This window comes from Siphateles boraxobius, unplaced genomic scaffold (genome assembly GCF_051911475.1).
Source record: "Siphateles boraxobius isolate OS27281-9 unplaced genomic scaffold, OSU_SipBor_1 6, whole genome shotgun sequence".
In the NCBI taxonomy this organism is placed as follows: domain Eukaryota; kingdom Metazoa; phylum Chordata; class Actinopteri; order Cypriniformes; family Leuciscidae; genus Siphateles; species Siphateles boraxobius.
The window spans coordinates 5,675,683-5,691,305 of NW_027509186.1; the positions used below are offsets into that span (position 1 = coordinate 5,675,683).

The 15,623-nt window shown below is 41.9% G+C and overlaps 1 protein-coding gene across 4 annotated transcripts in view; it reads left to right on the forward strand.

The window, feature by feature from the left end:
• The window catches only part of septin4b (septin 4b), an 85,861-nt gene that overhangs the window by 11,837 nt on the left and 58,401 nt on the right, over positions 1-15,623 (forward strand). The window contains exon 1 of one of the 4 annotated variants that reach the window (XM_077207538.1): positions 11,001-11,245. The exons of 2 other annotated variants lie outside the window; for them this stretch is intronic. In XM_077207538.1, coding sequence (XP_077063653.1) covers positions 11,195-11,245 — 51 coding nt within the window. In that variant the 5' untranslated portion in view covers positions 11,001-11,194. Of the gene's footprint in view, positions 1-11,000; positions 11,246-15,623 lie in introns of those variants that run through there. One more of the 4 variants, XM_077207540.1, reaches the window with a different exon arrangement.

The following is a 15,623-nucleotide window of genomic DNA, read 5'->3' on the forward strand; positions in this document are numbered from 1 at the left end:
TTCAGACTTGACTCTGACTCCAGCTTAAAGACTCCAGACTTGACTCTGACTGCAGTTTAAAGACTTCAGACTTGACTCTGACTCCAGCTTAAAGACCTCAGACTTGACTCTGACTCCAGCTTAAAGACTTCAGACTTGACTCTGACTCCAGCTTAAAGACTCCAGACTTGACTCTGACTCCAGCTTAAAGACTCCAGACTTGACTCTGACTCCAGGTTAAAGACTCCAGACTTGACTCTGACTCCAGCTTAAAAACTCCAGACTTGACTCTGACTCCAGCTTAAAGACTTCAGACTTCTCTGACTCCAGCTTAAAGACTTCAGACTTGACTCTGACTCCGGCTTAAAGACTCCAGACTTGACTCTGACTCCAGGTTAAAGACTCCAGACTTGACTCGGACTCCAGCTTAAAGACTTCAGACTTGACTCGGACTCCAGCTTAAAGACTTCAGACTTGACTCTGACTCCAGCTTAAAGACTTCAGACTTGACTCTGACTCCATCTTAAAGACTTCAGACTTGACTCTGACTCCAGCTTAAAGACTTCAGACTTGACTCGGACTCCAGCTTAAAGACTTAGACTTGACTCTGACTCCAGCTTAAAGACTTCAGACTTGACTCGGACTCCAGCTTAAAGACTTCAGACTTGACTCTGACTCTAGCTTAAAGACTTCAGACTTGACTCTGACTCCAGCTTAAAGACTTCAGACTTGACTCTGACTCCAGCTTAAAGACTCCAGACTTGACTCTGACTGCAGTTTAAAGACTTCAGACTTGACTCTGACTCCAGCTTAAAGACTCCAGACGTGACTCAGACTCCAGCTTAAAGACTCCAGACTTGACTCTGACTCCAGCTTAAAGACTTCAGACGTGACTCTGACTCCAGTTTAAAGACTTCAGACTTGACTCTGACTCCAGCTTAAAGACTCCAGACTTGACTCTGACTCCAGCTTAAAGACTTCAGACGTGACTCTGACTCCAGCTTAAAGACTTCAGACTTGACTCTGACTCCGGCTTAAAGACTCCAGACTTGACTCTGACTCCAGCTTAAAGACTCCAGACCTAACTCTGACTCCAGCTTAAAAACTCCAGACTTGACTCTGACTCCAGCTTAAAGACTTGACTCTGACTCCAGCTTAAAGACTTCAGACTTGACTCTGACTCCATCTTAAAAACTCCAGACTTGACTCGGACTCCAGCTTAAAGACTTCAGACTTGACTCTGACTCCAGCTTAAAGACTTCAGACTTGACTCTGACTCCAGCTTAAAGACTTCAGACTTGACTCTGACTCCAGTTTAAAGACTCCAGACTTAACTCTGACTCCAGCTTAAAGACTTCAGACTTGATACGGACTCCAGCTTAAAAACTCCAGACTTGACTCTGACTCCAGCTTAAAAACTCCAGACTTGACTCTGACTCCAGCTTAAAAACTCCAGACTTGACTCTGACTCCAGCTTAAAGACCTCAGACTTGACTCTGACTCCAGCTTAAAGACTTCAGACTTGACTCTGACTCCAGTTTAAAGACTTCAGACTTGACTCTGACTCCAGCTTAAAGACTCCAGACTTAACTCTGACTCCAGGTTAAAGACTTCAGACTTGATTCGGACTCCAGCTTAAAAACTCCAGACTTGACTCTGACTCCAGCTTAAAAACTCCAGACTTGACTCTGACTCCAGCTTAAAAACTCCAGACTTGACTCTGACTCCAGCTTAAAGACTTCAGACTTGACTCTGACTCCAGCTTAAAGACTTCAGACCTGACTCTGACTCCGGCTTAAAGACTCCAGACTTGACTCTGACTCCAGGTTAAAGACTCCAGACTTGACTCGGACTCCAGCTTAAAGACTTCAGACTTGACTCTGACTCCAGCTTAAAAACTCCAGACTTGACTCTGACTCCAGCTTAAAGACTCCAGACTTGACTCTGACTCCAGCTTGAAGACTTCAAACTTGACTCTGACTCCGGCTTAAAGACTCCAGACTTGACTCTGACTCCAGCTTAAAGACTCCAGACCTAACTCTGACTCCAGCTTAAAAACTCCAGACATGACTCTGACTCCAGCTTAAAGACTTGACTCTGACTCCAGCTTAAAGACTTCAGACTTGACTCTGACTCCATCTTAAAAACTCCAGACTTGACTCGGACTCCAGCTTAAAGACTTCAGACTTGACTCAGACTCCATCTTAAAGACTTCAGACTTGACTCTGACTCCAGCTTAAAGACTTCAGACTTTACTCTGACTCCAGCTTAAAGACTTCAGACTTGACTCGGACTCCAGCTTAAAGACTTCAGACTTGACTATGACTCCAGCTTAAAAACTTCAGACTTGACACTGACTCCAGCTTAAAGACTTCAGACTTGACTCTGACTCCAGCTTAAAGACTTCAGACTTGACTCTGACTCCAGCTTAAAGACTTCAGACTTGACTCTGACTCCAGCTTAAAGACTCCAGACTTAACTCTGACTCCAGCTTAAAGACTTCAGACTTGATTCGGACTCCAGCTTAAAAACTCCAGACTTGACTCTGACTCCAGCTTAAAAACTCCAGACTTGACTCTGACTCCAACTTAAAAACTCCAGACTTGACTCTGACTCCAGCTTAAAGACCTCAGACTTGACTCTGACTCCAGCTTAAAGACCTCAGACTTGACTCTGACTCCAGCTTAAAGACTTCAGACTTGACTCTGACTCCAGTTTAAAGACTTCAGACTTGACTCTGACTCCAGCTTAAAGACTCCAGACTTAACTCTGACTCCAGGTTAAAGACTTCAGACTTGATTCGGACTCCAGCTTAAAAACTCCAGACTTGACTCTGACTCCAGCTTAAAAACTCCAGACTTGACTCTGACTCCAGCTTAAAAACTCCAGACTTGACTCTGACTCCAGCTTAAAAACTTGACTCTGACTCGAGCTTAAAGTCTTCAGACAAGACTCTGACTCCAGGTTAAAGACTTCAGACTTGACTCTGACTCCAGGTTAAAGAATTCAGACTTGACTCTGACTCCAGCTTAAAGACTCAAGACTTGACTCTGACTCCAGCTTAAAAACTCCAGACTTGACTTGCTTCTCTGTACCTTCTTTATATTTATACCCCTTCACGTGGTCTAAGATCTTCACTCTCACTTTCTCGTGTTTGTCCACGTATACGCTTAACTACTGTACCATGGGAGCTGGAACTTTTAGCCATACGGCCCCTCGCCTATGAAACTCTCTCCCTCTCGATATGCATAATAATGACAGTCTACGCACTTTCAAATCCCTTCTGAAGACCTATCTTTTTACCCAGGTATTTAATGACCTGCTTTTATTGGCCTGTACTGTATTCTACTGTATCTATGATGCATGTGTGCTGTTATGTTGTTGAATTTTGTGCTGCTATGGTTTTGTTTATTGTTTATTTTATTTGTTTCCTCTTACGGTGACCTTGTGTTATGAAAGGCGCCGTTAAATAAAATATATTATTATTATTATTATTATTATTTACATCTCTGGGCACTGGTTATTTGAAGAAAGACACATTTGACAGGTGTAGACAGTGTGTAGACTGTGACTGTATTATAATGATATTTCAGTGATAAACTGAATAGAAATGTTATTCTGCATTGAAAAAAAAAATGTATTACAAACATGCAATAATTAATCATTATTTCTCCAAATATGCGAACCATTGGACAAAAAACCCTGGCGGATGCTGTATATTGCATGTGTGTGAACACAAATAAACCGGAGATGATGTGAATGACTGCTTTATGAGTGATGATTTCTATTCAAAATAACGAATGTTACAGATTTATTATTTTGCACTCCTGGAATAAATTAATAAATTAATGTTACTGCATACCAGTTTAATCATAAACAGTGTTCAAATATCGAAGCTGGAGTCTTAAACCTTTCTAATGATGCTGTGTTTGTCCAGATAAGGTAGGTGTGTGATGTTTAAATGAGTAATAAAGGTAGAACAGCGATAATCTGGGATCACCGGTGATCTTTGATGGGTAAGGGGAAAGTAGTGTATCTCGTTCTTCATTTCTCCAATTGGATGCTCCACACTTGTTTAGTTGTTGTAATCTGATAAACAACATTACTGATCATGGCGAGCAGTGCAGGCTCTGCTAGAGAGTTAAACTACTCCACTACCAAAAGCCCAAAACAAGAGTTCAATGCCAGTTACTGTACCGCAGTTCAATCACTTTTTGTACAGTTCTGTCTTCGTTTCTTCACTTTCATGCTGCATAACTCCACAATAAACCCCCAAGATGTTATTCTGGAAGCTTCTCTGTAGTTGACAACAGCAGTTTTTCTGCTTCCATTGTCCTCCTCCATCTTCCCTGCTCAGCCTCGGCCTCGTGGTCTGCAGTGACTCTGGAATGCCTGTGAACACCCAAAGACGCTTGCGTTACTGAGGCCTTTTCTATAAATATAACCCAGCCTGGTTCTCATGGCTCGAGTGACCCGATCGTTACATCAGAGGACCGTCCAGCCTCGGCTGTAGTTTTGGCCTGCCGTTAGAGAGTGTTGGGTGTGTGGTTTAAAAGCAGCTAAAATGTCGTTTTTAAATGTCTCATTTCAGAAATGTGTGTGTGGAACCGAGTCGTGGCTAGTCGGCTGAATGATGTCCCGCTGTGATCGAGAGTTTATTGGTGTGCTACTGTTTCTACAGATTTCAGTGTGCACATTGTCCGTATTTTCCATGGACACCTTTTCATCTTTTAATAAGTTTGTTAATTGTAATGCCTTACACCAAACCCATCGAGTTTGACTTCACTCTCCTCCCACACAGGAACAGCTCCTGCATTTGTTAATATTCAACACAATTATTGATCTGCATGCATTGACATGATTATATGAGAACAGAAACTGAGCTGGATGATGACATTTTCTCCAGAGCTGCTAAATGAATGAACTAAATTAATAACTTGTTTACAATGAAAATGAACCATCACTGAATTTACTTCAGCTGGACTATGACTCTATTTTCTTCTAGATCTGATGTACAGGAGTAACAAACTTTGTTGCATTACTTTCCTATTATCGCTTTAAATCTGCTTTGAAACAATCTGTATTGTAAAAAGCGCTATAGAAATAAAGGTGACTTGACTTTTCTCTCTGAATTTACACAGTTCATCAGAAAATCTACTTCTGAATTTTATTGTTAATTAAATGATCTTCCATCCTGCTGTTGAGGATCTGCGTTACAGTGATTTGACCACATTTAACTGGGTTATAGCTAAACGCATGACCTGTGGTAAATGACTGTAATGTGTTATGATGTACACACTGCTTCGATGTGTCTTCCAGTGTTTACGGTCTCCTGTCTGTGGCACATCTGCAGTCTGTCTGTCACCTCCACCCAATCTGAGCCCAGATGACATTCAGACAACCAGTGTCAAAAGAACATCATGTTTTATTCCCATTAGAAGTTATTCATTGAAAGAGCAGAGAAATATTCTACAGTTACACAGCTAGAAAAAAAAGGATTTTTGCCAAACATGTACTTGAACACATTGTTGTCACGTGGCATCATGATATTGTGTCATGATAACATCATGATAACAACTGAAGATCAGTTGTGGGTGTCGATGGCACTGTGATTAGCGCACCAAGTTCAGTTCCCAGCCAAGATTTTCCCAGTCAAAATCTCTACTGTACTATCCAATAAATAGACCAGTTATCATCTCAAACAACAAAAGTAATAAAAGAAATATTCATAATCAGAGTTGATATTACCAATTTATTTGGCACACTGGAAGTATTGAAGAGCTAATTCAGTGCATTGCATGGAAAGGTGAAGTATCAAACACAGTCTGCTATTCACTGACACTTTAAATGTCCCCAACTAAGCAAGCCAAAGGAATAATCCAGAGGAATAATCTCTCTGATGGATGCTTTCAGCACGGCAGGCCTTGAGCTGTCAGTTATAGTTTGTGTTTATATCATGTGACGAGCCTCGGGTCGACCTGTGTGTGGAATGTGGAGCCACACTGAGACAAAACAAGCCTCTTGATGAACTTAACGAAGACACTTTAGTGTGTTTCCTATGGCTGGATCCCGTTACCTTCACATCTGTCTGTATGTTGATGCGCAAACACTGTGTGTGTGTGTGTGTGTGTGTGTGTGTGTGTATGTATGTGTGTGTGTGTGTGTGTGTGAGTGTGAGTGTGAGTGTGTGTGTGAGTGTGTGTGTGAGTGTGTGTGTGTGACCTGAGACACTCCTCTGATGTGTCTTTAGGTTCTGTCAGACTGACAGCATGTGATTTATGTTGTTTTTGCCCTTTGGCAGTTTGTCCACAGTTACAGAGGACCTCAAAACACACACATCACAAGCTGCCAACAATCACACACTAAAATACCTGTGCAGATGCTGATATACTTCTGACAGCCACAATATATTTGTCCTCCGCAGATATTAAGTGTGTAAACGCAGCGGCTTCAGTCAGTGTTTATTCACCCTCGTGACTTTCTAAACCTCAGTGACGAGCAGAGGAAGCTGTGTGTGTGTTCATGCTACTCCATTACATTCAATTCAGCGTTCAGTAGCAGTCAGGATTCAAAAGCACAAGAAACATCATCATATGACTAACGCATTGGATTTCAAGTTCGCTAAATTCATACAGCTTATTATTTCCTGGAAATCTCCTTCAAAACATCTCATTCACGCTGGCACACTTTACAGAAATGCACATGAGTTCCTCTCACAAAGCTATCATATGGCTTCAGGAATGGCTTTGTAAATGTGTGTTGAGTTTGATCAAACACTGCATCTAGCAGGAGAAATGAACCTTCAGTTGTACGATAATCTGCATTATCTCACGTACAGTTGCATGTTCCATCATTTTACTTTATTAAGACTTTTAAACTCGTTTATCAACTGCTATTGCATTTTTGTAAATAACTACAACATCTAAGATAAATGTTTGCTTTTATGAATGAAGTAAAGATGTATCACGAGTGTGTGAGAAGCCCAACATGTGTTATCCATTCAACGATCGTCACGTCACCACACACACACACACACACACACACACACACACACACACACACACACACACACGCACACACACACACTTTGGGCTTTCATGTTTGTTTCACTATATTAGTGAGGTCATTGCGTAGACTTCCATTGATTTTATATCAGGTTAATAATATTTTCTATGGCCTGATCCAAGCTTTAACCCTAAACCTATCATCACAGAAACATGTGCAAAATACTAGATTTAAATACAAACATGTTTTGGTCTGTTTATAAGCCTTTTTAACGAGTGAGGATCATTAAAATGTCCGGTAACACCTTATTTTAAGGTGGCATAGTTACACAGTATTACATGTACTTACTGTAGTAATAACAGTAAATTATGCATAATTACTAACTAACCTTAATCCAACGCTGTAACTCTAATATTACTTATTTCAGTAAGTACAATGTAAGTGCGTCACCCTAAAATAAAGTGTAACCAAATGTCCTCACTAGTCTGTTGTCATAATATTTCACTATATAAATGAGGACATTTGCCTACACACGCAAACTTGTTTTTATATCTTTACATAGACTTTCCAACTTTTCATAGACGTAATGGTTTATATACTGTACAAACAGTATATTCTCTCCCCTTACACTAACCCTACCCCTAAAAATTTTATTTTCAAAAAACATCACTTGGCCCAACAAATGGCCCCACAATGTCAACATTTTCACATTTTACCATCTTTATGGGGCCATTTGGTCCTCACAATGTAGGTTAAACAAGAAACACACACACACACACACACACACACAAACACACTTGTCTGCTGAAATTCCACCTTCATGTCAACCATCACAACTTTACGATTCATCCCTGCAGTTCTTCTGCTTTGAGTCACAGGAAAAAACAAATCTTCTCCTCTCCTTCAAGATCTCTCCTAAACTGTGGCAACTTCCTCAGATTTGCCTGGGCTCTGCCATCTCAAAGCATGATGCTGCCTCTACTGTATCCGACAAATAGAAATGGTTTTATGTTGTTGTGTTGAACAGAAGGCTTTGCTTGTAAGCTAAACGACTGTATCAGTCTTAATCACGTCTCAGGTTTTGTTTCAGAGCTTCCCACAGCTTAGTTGCGAATACTTTATTCCAACATTTTATGCCTAGTTCACACTACATGATTTTAAAACGTCGGGCTGAACTGTGGGGTTCACACTACATGACTTGCTCTCTGTGAAATCAGGAGTGTTCAAGTTGTTGAGCTGTTCACACCACACGACACAACGTGATTGATCCGCAACAGGAGGTAACGCACTACACGAGTTGACAACAACTCTGTCACCCAACGATTCTATCTTGTCTAAAAACCACGTTTTGTCACGAAAAATCAGCGATAAAACGAACCGGAAATGAGGTGAAACCGCACGTGCGCCGAAGAAGAACAGAACCACGGCCGCGAATATGGACGTGAGACAGAAACTAGTGCTGCAAACTGTTTGCGCGATGATTGGCTCTGAGAAAACAACGCAAAAAAAGAAAAAATAAGAGAGTATGGGCGAGTGGATCCGCATACGCGAACAGCAGGGATTGTCTGTGCTACAGAGAGAGTTGGAGGTGAGTACAGCATGTTTATATCGGAGATGTAGCTGCATGTTTATGTTTGGCTGACGGCAAAAATCGTGTATTTACCCGCGTAGTTACCCGGTGACCTCAACCCATGCCTTGCTCTGATTGGCTGTTGCTCATGACATCAGTGAGATTGAGTCGTGCGACAGCTCTGGATATCTAGCATGCTAGATATTTTTCTAGGCTCGGCGACGCGTCTGCAACGCGTCTGCGAGCGTCTTTGATGCGTTGTTGGCTCTTTCATACTAACAGATTGGCGAGCGTTCATCGCCCGCTAATCCCCCACGATTTGCACGCGATAACACCCTGACCTGTCGGTGAGCTCAACGATTTGCAAATCGGGCTTAAAATCATGTAGTGTGAACTAGGCTTTACCTGTGTGAACTAGGCTTTACTCTCCCCATTAAGTCCCATACGAAGCATGCTGGAAACTACAGTTTCAGTAACGTGAACAGTCTGAGTACTTGATTAGATCACATTCACTAATTTAATCTAGTAGAGTGGACAAATTAAAAGAGTTACTTTAATCAGAAGTAAAAAAAAAATAAAGTTAAAAACAATTGTATAGATCGCAAATAATATAAAGTTAATAAAGGCCTCACTGGGAGAACCAAATCATAAATATCCTAGTGAACTTCCTGTCAGGATATGAGGCTCCCAACCTTCCGATTTCTTCATTTCTATATATGCTATATATACCAACTGTGTGTGACAGTAGTTCATCAGTAAACCAGACAACACTAGACTTAGCATCAGTCATTACACCAGCAGACTGAAGACCACAGATGCTCTTGACTCTGTCTGACCTGCTAATTCATTTGTTTTTACATTCTTATCCCAGTAACCCGAAGCAAAAATTCCTGTTTATAATTGCCAGAGATATTCCCCTTTAAGCACTCTTCAGAGATAAGATCTCATGCAACATAAACGGTTTTCTCCATTAGTGTAATCAAGAATAGTTGTGTAGGCTGAAGAAATGAGGGCTGTAATTCCTGGACATAGACATGTAAACCATGTGGGATCCAAGCTCTCTAATATTTAAGGTACACTACAGGATTCTGACGTTGAAATGTCCAATTGCAAGTCACTTTCAGAGTAACCTTTTTTTTCCTTCTGTGTAGATGAATCTGATGGTTTCTACACCAAGAGTCTCTGATAGGAAGAAGAAAGTCCTGCAAGGCTTATAACCAACAAATATTATCTAGTAACACTAGGTGTCTCGCTTCAGTATTAGTCAATGGCCTGGTTTTACAGAGAGGGTTTAGATTAAGCCAGGATTAGGCCTTAGTTTAATTAGTACATTTAAGTAGCTTTTAAACATGCCTTAGAAGTTTACTGTGTGCATCTTGAAACAAAACAATGGCACTGACATTTTTTAAGAGACTGCAAGTTGCTTTCAGTTAAAACAGCCCAATACTTGCATTTTAGTCTGGGACTAGCTTGAAGGGATAGTTCACTCAAAAATGAAAATTAGCCCATGATTTACTCACCCTGCAGCCATCCTATGTGTACATGACATTCTTCTTTCAGACAAATACAACCGGAGGTTATATTCAAAAATGTCCTGGCTCTTCCAAGTTTGATAATGAGAGTGAATGGCTGTATGTCTTTGGAAGTCCATTAAAGCACATCTATTCCTGATTAAAGTGCTCCACACAGCTCCGGGGGTTAATAAAGGTCTTCTGAAGTGAAGCGATGCGTTTGTGTAAGAAAAATATCCATATTTAAAACTTTATTGATATAGCTTCCAGCAGATGGCCGTACGTATCGATTAACGCCAAAGAGTAATCCTGAACTTGACGCACAACGTAATGACGGCAATTGACTCCTCTCGCGGTTCAAGCAAACAGGGCAGGGCAACCGCGTTCGTCATCACGCTGTGCTTGGTCAAGTTCAATATAAGACATTTTAAACAATTGTCAGCTCAAAACTCACTTTCAGGCACCAGTGAGTGTTTTAAAACAACTTCTTTGCAATCCGATGGGGATTCTGATCACCGTATGAGGCAGAAATATATTTATATGTGATGCTAAAGGCTATTTATGCTAAAAATTGGGATAATAAATACACATATGATTATGGAAAAATACCAGACACTGCTTGAAGAATTTAGACAAATCACACTGAGCACCTTTCAAAGCCCTAGAAACAGCTCAGAGCCCCCTAGTGGCCACTCAGGATATATACGCAGTAGCACAGAATTGTGCTTAACACTTAACAAGAACATTATAGTGCCCTGGCAATGGCCAAAGCAAACAAAAGCTAATTTTCTGCTGAAAAAGGAAAAGATCCCGTGTATTTTTGGGTATGTACCCATGTTATCAAGCATGATTATGTAATCATTTGGCTGGTTTCCAGTGTGGTAATGTTCAGCAATAATGCCTGAACCTGAGGGTGGCACTGCATGCTAGCAGGCTACTTGGGGAAAAAACAAAACAAATCAGCTCCAATCGCTTAGCTAGAGTAGAGCGAGTAGTAATCAACAAGAAAGCCCTGAAATCCGCTGATGTTAGCAAAGCCTCTGCAAATCTGAGCCGGCGACGTGGAAACTAATTGAAGGGGATTGTGCGAGAGTCATTCTCTCTGCAGCAGTGCCTCGGGACGGAGCCGATGATGCTGGATCCTTCAGGCGAGCCGCTAGATCCTCCCTCTTCTGCTGAAGTAAGGCTGATGCTGGACTGATTTACTATTCATTCCCTCTGGGTCTCTGTATCTGATCATCTCTAGCTGATTATCAGCTACTTGTAATCAAATGCACATTTTTTATGGATTCTTTTTGACTTCATCTTGGTTTTCTTTTTCTGTTCTCTTCAGTTGGTAAAGTGTTTAGTTGTAATAAATGTGTTGTATAAATGTGTAGAGGGTTTGTATTCATTTGTTAGATGTAGTTAAAAGTGCTGCATCTTCTAAAGTAAGTTTCTCATATAGAGGATCATCATTTTGAGGTTCAGAAACGGATTGACTTCGGCATGTTTTGCTGTGTCAAACCACAGAAGATACTAACTTGGTAAAAGTTGTAGTTAGTGATGTCATCAGGTAAATGTGTCGTATGGAGTTCCCCCCATTATTTCCCACAAATACTGTGTGGAATAACATGAGCCCAAGTTTGCACCCATCATAACAACACAGAATGCATTCATTTTTTTCAATGATGTGTGTGTGTGTGTGTGTGTGTGTGTGTGTGTGTGTGTGTGTGTGTGTGTGTGTGTGTGTGTGTGTGTGTGTGTGTGTGTGTGTGTGTGTGTGTTGTGGATTAATAGCATGTGTCATTCTGAGTGAAATGATGTGTGTGCTCAAGTGAAGCTCAGATGCACACTACAGTTCTGCTGGTAGGTAGAATTGCACGTTTAGACGTATGCGGCTTTTCATTGGTTTGTTTTCAAAATATAAAATAATCAAAATAAGAATGGACCTTTCCCCGCCATTGACAAGTTTTTTTTTTTGTCATTTATGACAGAACACTGCTCCACCATTGACAAGTTTTTTTTTGTTTTTTTGGACAATAGACCCGTTTCACATTTCCATGTTTCTCAGAAGCGGATGTCGTCCTAGTTGGGTAAACGTTTGCAGCGGTGAAAAGTGACTACATTTAATATATATTTTTGTGTTCCCATTTGCTCAAATAGCAAAAGAAAAACTCCACAATAGTGTTTTCATAACTTTCATAAAGAGAGAAAAAGATAGAGAGATTGATAACAGCAGTCAGAAGAGAGAAAGACGTCACTCCCACAGACACGTTTTAGAAACACCCTCACAGCAGCGTTAACTAGTCTTGTAATTTGATGCAAAGGCAATATAATACAAAGTATTGTGTTATAAATGTCCATAAAAAAATAAAAAATAAATATATATATATATATATATATAAAACCCTTTCCAGGATTTATGATGCTGATGATCGTTAAAACGCGTGAAAAGGGTCCATTTATGTTTTCTAGTGTTATGTACGTTAGGGGGCGCTGTGTTACACTTCTGAATGAGTACAGAATCTCCGGATCCAAGTTACGCACCGGATCTTACGCACAAGTAAGCAAACATGATCATTTTTGATATATTGACCACAACAGCCTTTCTAAAACATTGCCAATAGTTAGCACAGTCATTTCATGCTGGTTAATGTAATAAAGGTTATGGCAATAATAACCAGTGCTTCATTTGAAGAAGTATCACATTCTGGATAAGTGGAGATGCTCTGGAGGAGGAACTTGATATTTAGCCTTGATGTAACTGCTCAAAAAGCCTCTTCAAATGAGTGTTTGAGGAGGGAAGTAAATCTACTTTAATCCACTGCAAACAGACTTTTGGTTCTCTTGTGGAAAATCCACTTTATACCATCTAATGAATTCCCCAGGATAAAACATTTATGTTCTCATATTCCATTGTTCATTCAGAATGTCACATCACAGAAGTGAGACGGGTTGAGAGTGAATGCTGTTTGATGTTGGATTGCTGCTCATGCACCGCAGTGGGGAATCAATTAAAACAAATGGCAGGGAACATTTTAAGAGTTTTAATTAATTTCCGTATTTAATTGAAGTTCTCCTCAGGGAGAAGTGCTTCATGTGTCATTGCATCACTGGATGAGTTTGGAAGAAATCAAGTGCTTGTAACAGGAAAAACATTTTGTCTGTTTGTTTGTCTTTCAGTCCGATGTGAATGATCATACAGCAGCACATACTGTACAGACTGTGCATTTATGATTTACACCATCCACCTTCTGAATGCCTGGAACGCAAGTCAGTTTAAGGCTACTTGCAGAAGTGTTGGGACAGGCTGAGAGGAAGCAGTATTGTTTTTCTTTTGAACTAGGCTGGTTAGAGTGAGGCAGTGCATCTTGGGAGATTTGTGGGTTATTTTTAGAGTTAGCCTGAGAATTCAGGCAGAGGTCACCTCGAAAAATTCAGCTCTTGCAAGTGGCCATGAAATATATTCTCCTGTGATGTGGTGAATTCCAAACATTTTATTTTCTGCTACTGATAAATTTATCAGGGTGCTGTTAAAAACAGCTTTTTATGGGGCCGTTGGCTGTGCTGTCGGTGTAACCGCTCCGGTTCTACTGACCCAACTCCACTTGATTGGAGATTGGATCCCCATTAGCTTCCATGGAGTGGTTGCTAATCTTCCTGGGGTCCACAAAAAAATACAAGGACAAAAAGCAATACAAATGAAAAAATACTCCGATACTCCAAACTGTACTTCTTCCACATTATAGTCTTTTGGTGTTTCCGTTAATCTTAAAGGTGACATATTATGCCCCTTTTCACAATATGTAATATAAATCTATGGTGTCCCCAGAATGTGTCTGTGACATTTCAGCTCAAAATACCCCACAGATAATTTATTATAGCTTGTCAAATTTGCCCCTTTTTGGGTGTGAGCAATAATGCACCGTTTTTGTGTGTGTTCCTTTAAATGCAAATGAGCTGCTGCTCCCCGTCCCCGTTCAGAAGAGGGCCGATCCTTTACAAGAGCTTTGGATACTCGGCCATAACAAAACACATGAATAATCTCAGTCTTCCAAAATCTCCGAAATAACCAGCAGCGAGTGCAGCCTTACGGAGAGACTCAGAAAGAGGTTGCAACTTTTAGACGCACCTGGACGTTTCTGAACGGTTAAGGCCAATTTATGCGCGCAGTAGGTACAGCGTAGCATACGCACAGACATGTACCATACACCATACCCTTCGCCGTGTCCTGACATGCACCTCCTCAAAAATGTAACTACAAGTCGCGACAACGCGGACCGCAAGATCTGTGATTGGTCAGCTTGGTAGCATCTCGTTTCCTCCTATGCATTTCCGGCGTGTTCTTCTGCACCGCCCTCCATTTTTAAATTCAGAAGTTCAGTGAAAATTCAGAGAAGAAACATGGAAATGGACCAAGTGACCGAGCGATACGCTCCAACTCCAACATGATCCTCTCTCTTTCAGTCGCCATTGCTTGTAGTAGCCTAAACTCAAAACAGCCGGTGAGGAATCGAAACACAATGGAACATTAAAACCCTCCCCCGACAACTAGTGTTTCGGGGCTGTAACTGCAGAGCAACACAGACATAATGCATAGGTATAAATGCTACGTGCGTAGCCTACGACATGCACTACAGTGTACACTCGACGCAAAAGTATAAATTGGCCTTTAGTGGATACATTTATGTAGTTGTGGAGTTACATTGATTAATCTCGTCGACTTGCATGTACTGTCATGTTTAACTTTTATACAAGTTGACACAGTTCCCTGAGGTCTTTATAAAACAGCTGTGAAATTTTTTGGTCAAACAGTGTTCTGTGCTCGACTGTGCAGCAACGAAAGAACAGTTTGCATGCTTTGCCAATAGGGGTAAAATCTCTGCATGGTAGGGTAAGCTGCCACTTGACCCGTCTCCGTTATATGCACCTGCCTCGGGGCCCGTCTCTGTTACATGCACCTGCTTCGGGGCCCGTCTCTGTTGTATGCGCCTGCCTCGGGGCCCGTCTCCGTTATATGCGCCTGCCTTGGGGCCCATCTCCGTTAAATGCGCCTGCCTCGGGGCCCGTCTCCGTTATATACGGCTGCCTCGGGGCCCGTCTCTGTTATATGCGCCTGCCTCGGGGCCCGTCTCTGTTATATGCGCCTGCCTCGGGGCCCGTCTCTGTTGTATGCGCCTGCCTCGGGGCCCGTCTCCGTTATATGCGCCTGCCTTGGGGCCCATCTCCGTTAAATGTGCCTGCCTCGGGGCCCGTCTCCGTTATATGCAGCTGCCTCGGGGCCCGTCTCTGTTATATGCGCCTGCCTCGGGGCCCGTCTCTGTTATATGCGCCTGCCTCGGGGCCCGTCTCCGTTATGCGGCTGCCTCGGGGCCCGTCTCTGTTATATGCGCCTGCCTCGGGGCCCGTCTCTGTTATATGCGCCTGCCTCGGGGCCCGTCTCCGTTATATGCGCCTGCCTCGGGGCCCGTCTCAGTTATATACGCCTGCCTCGGGGCCCGTCTTCGTTATATGCGCCTGCCTCGGGGCCCGTCTTCGTCGTATGCGCCTGTCTCGGGGCCCGTCTCCGTTATTTG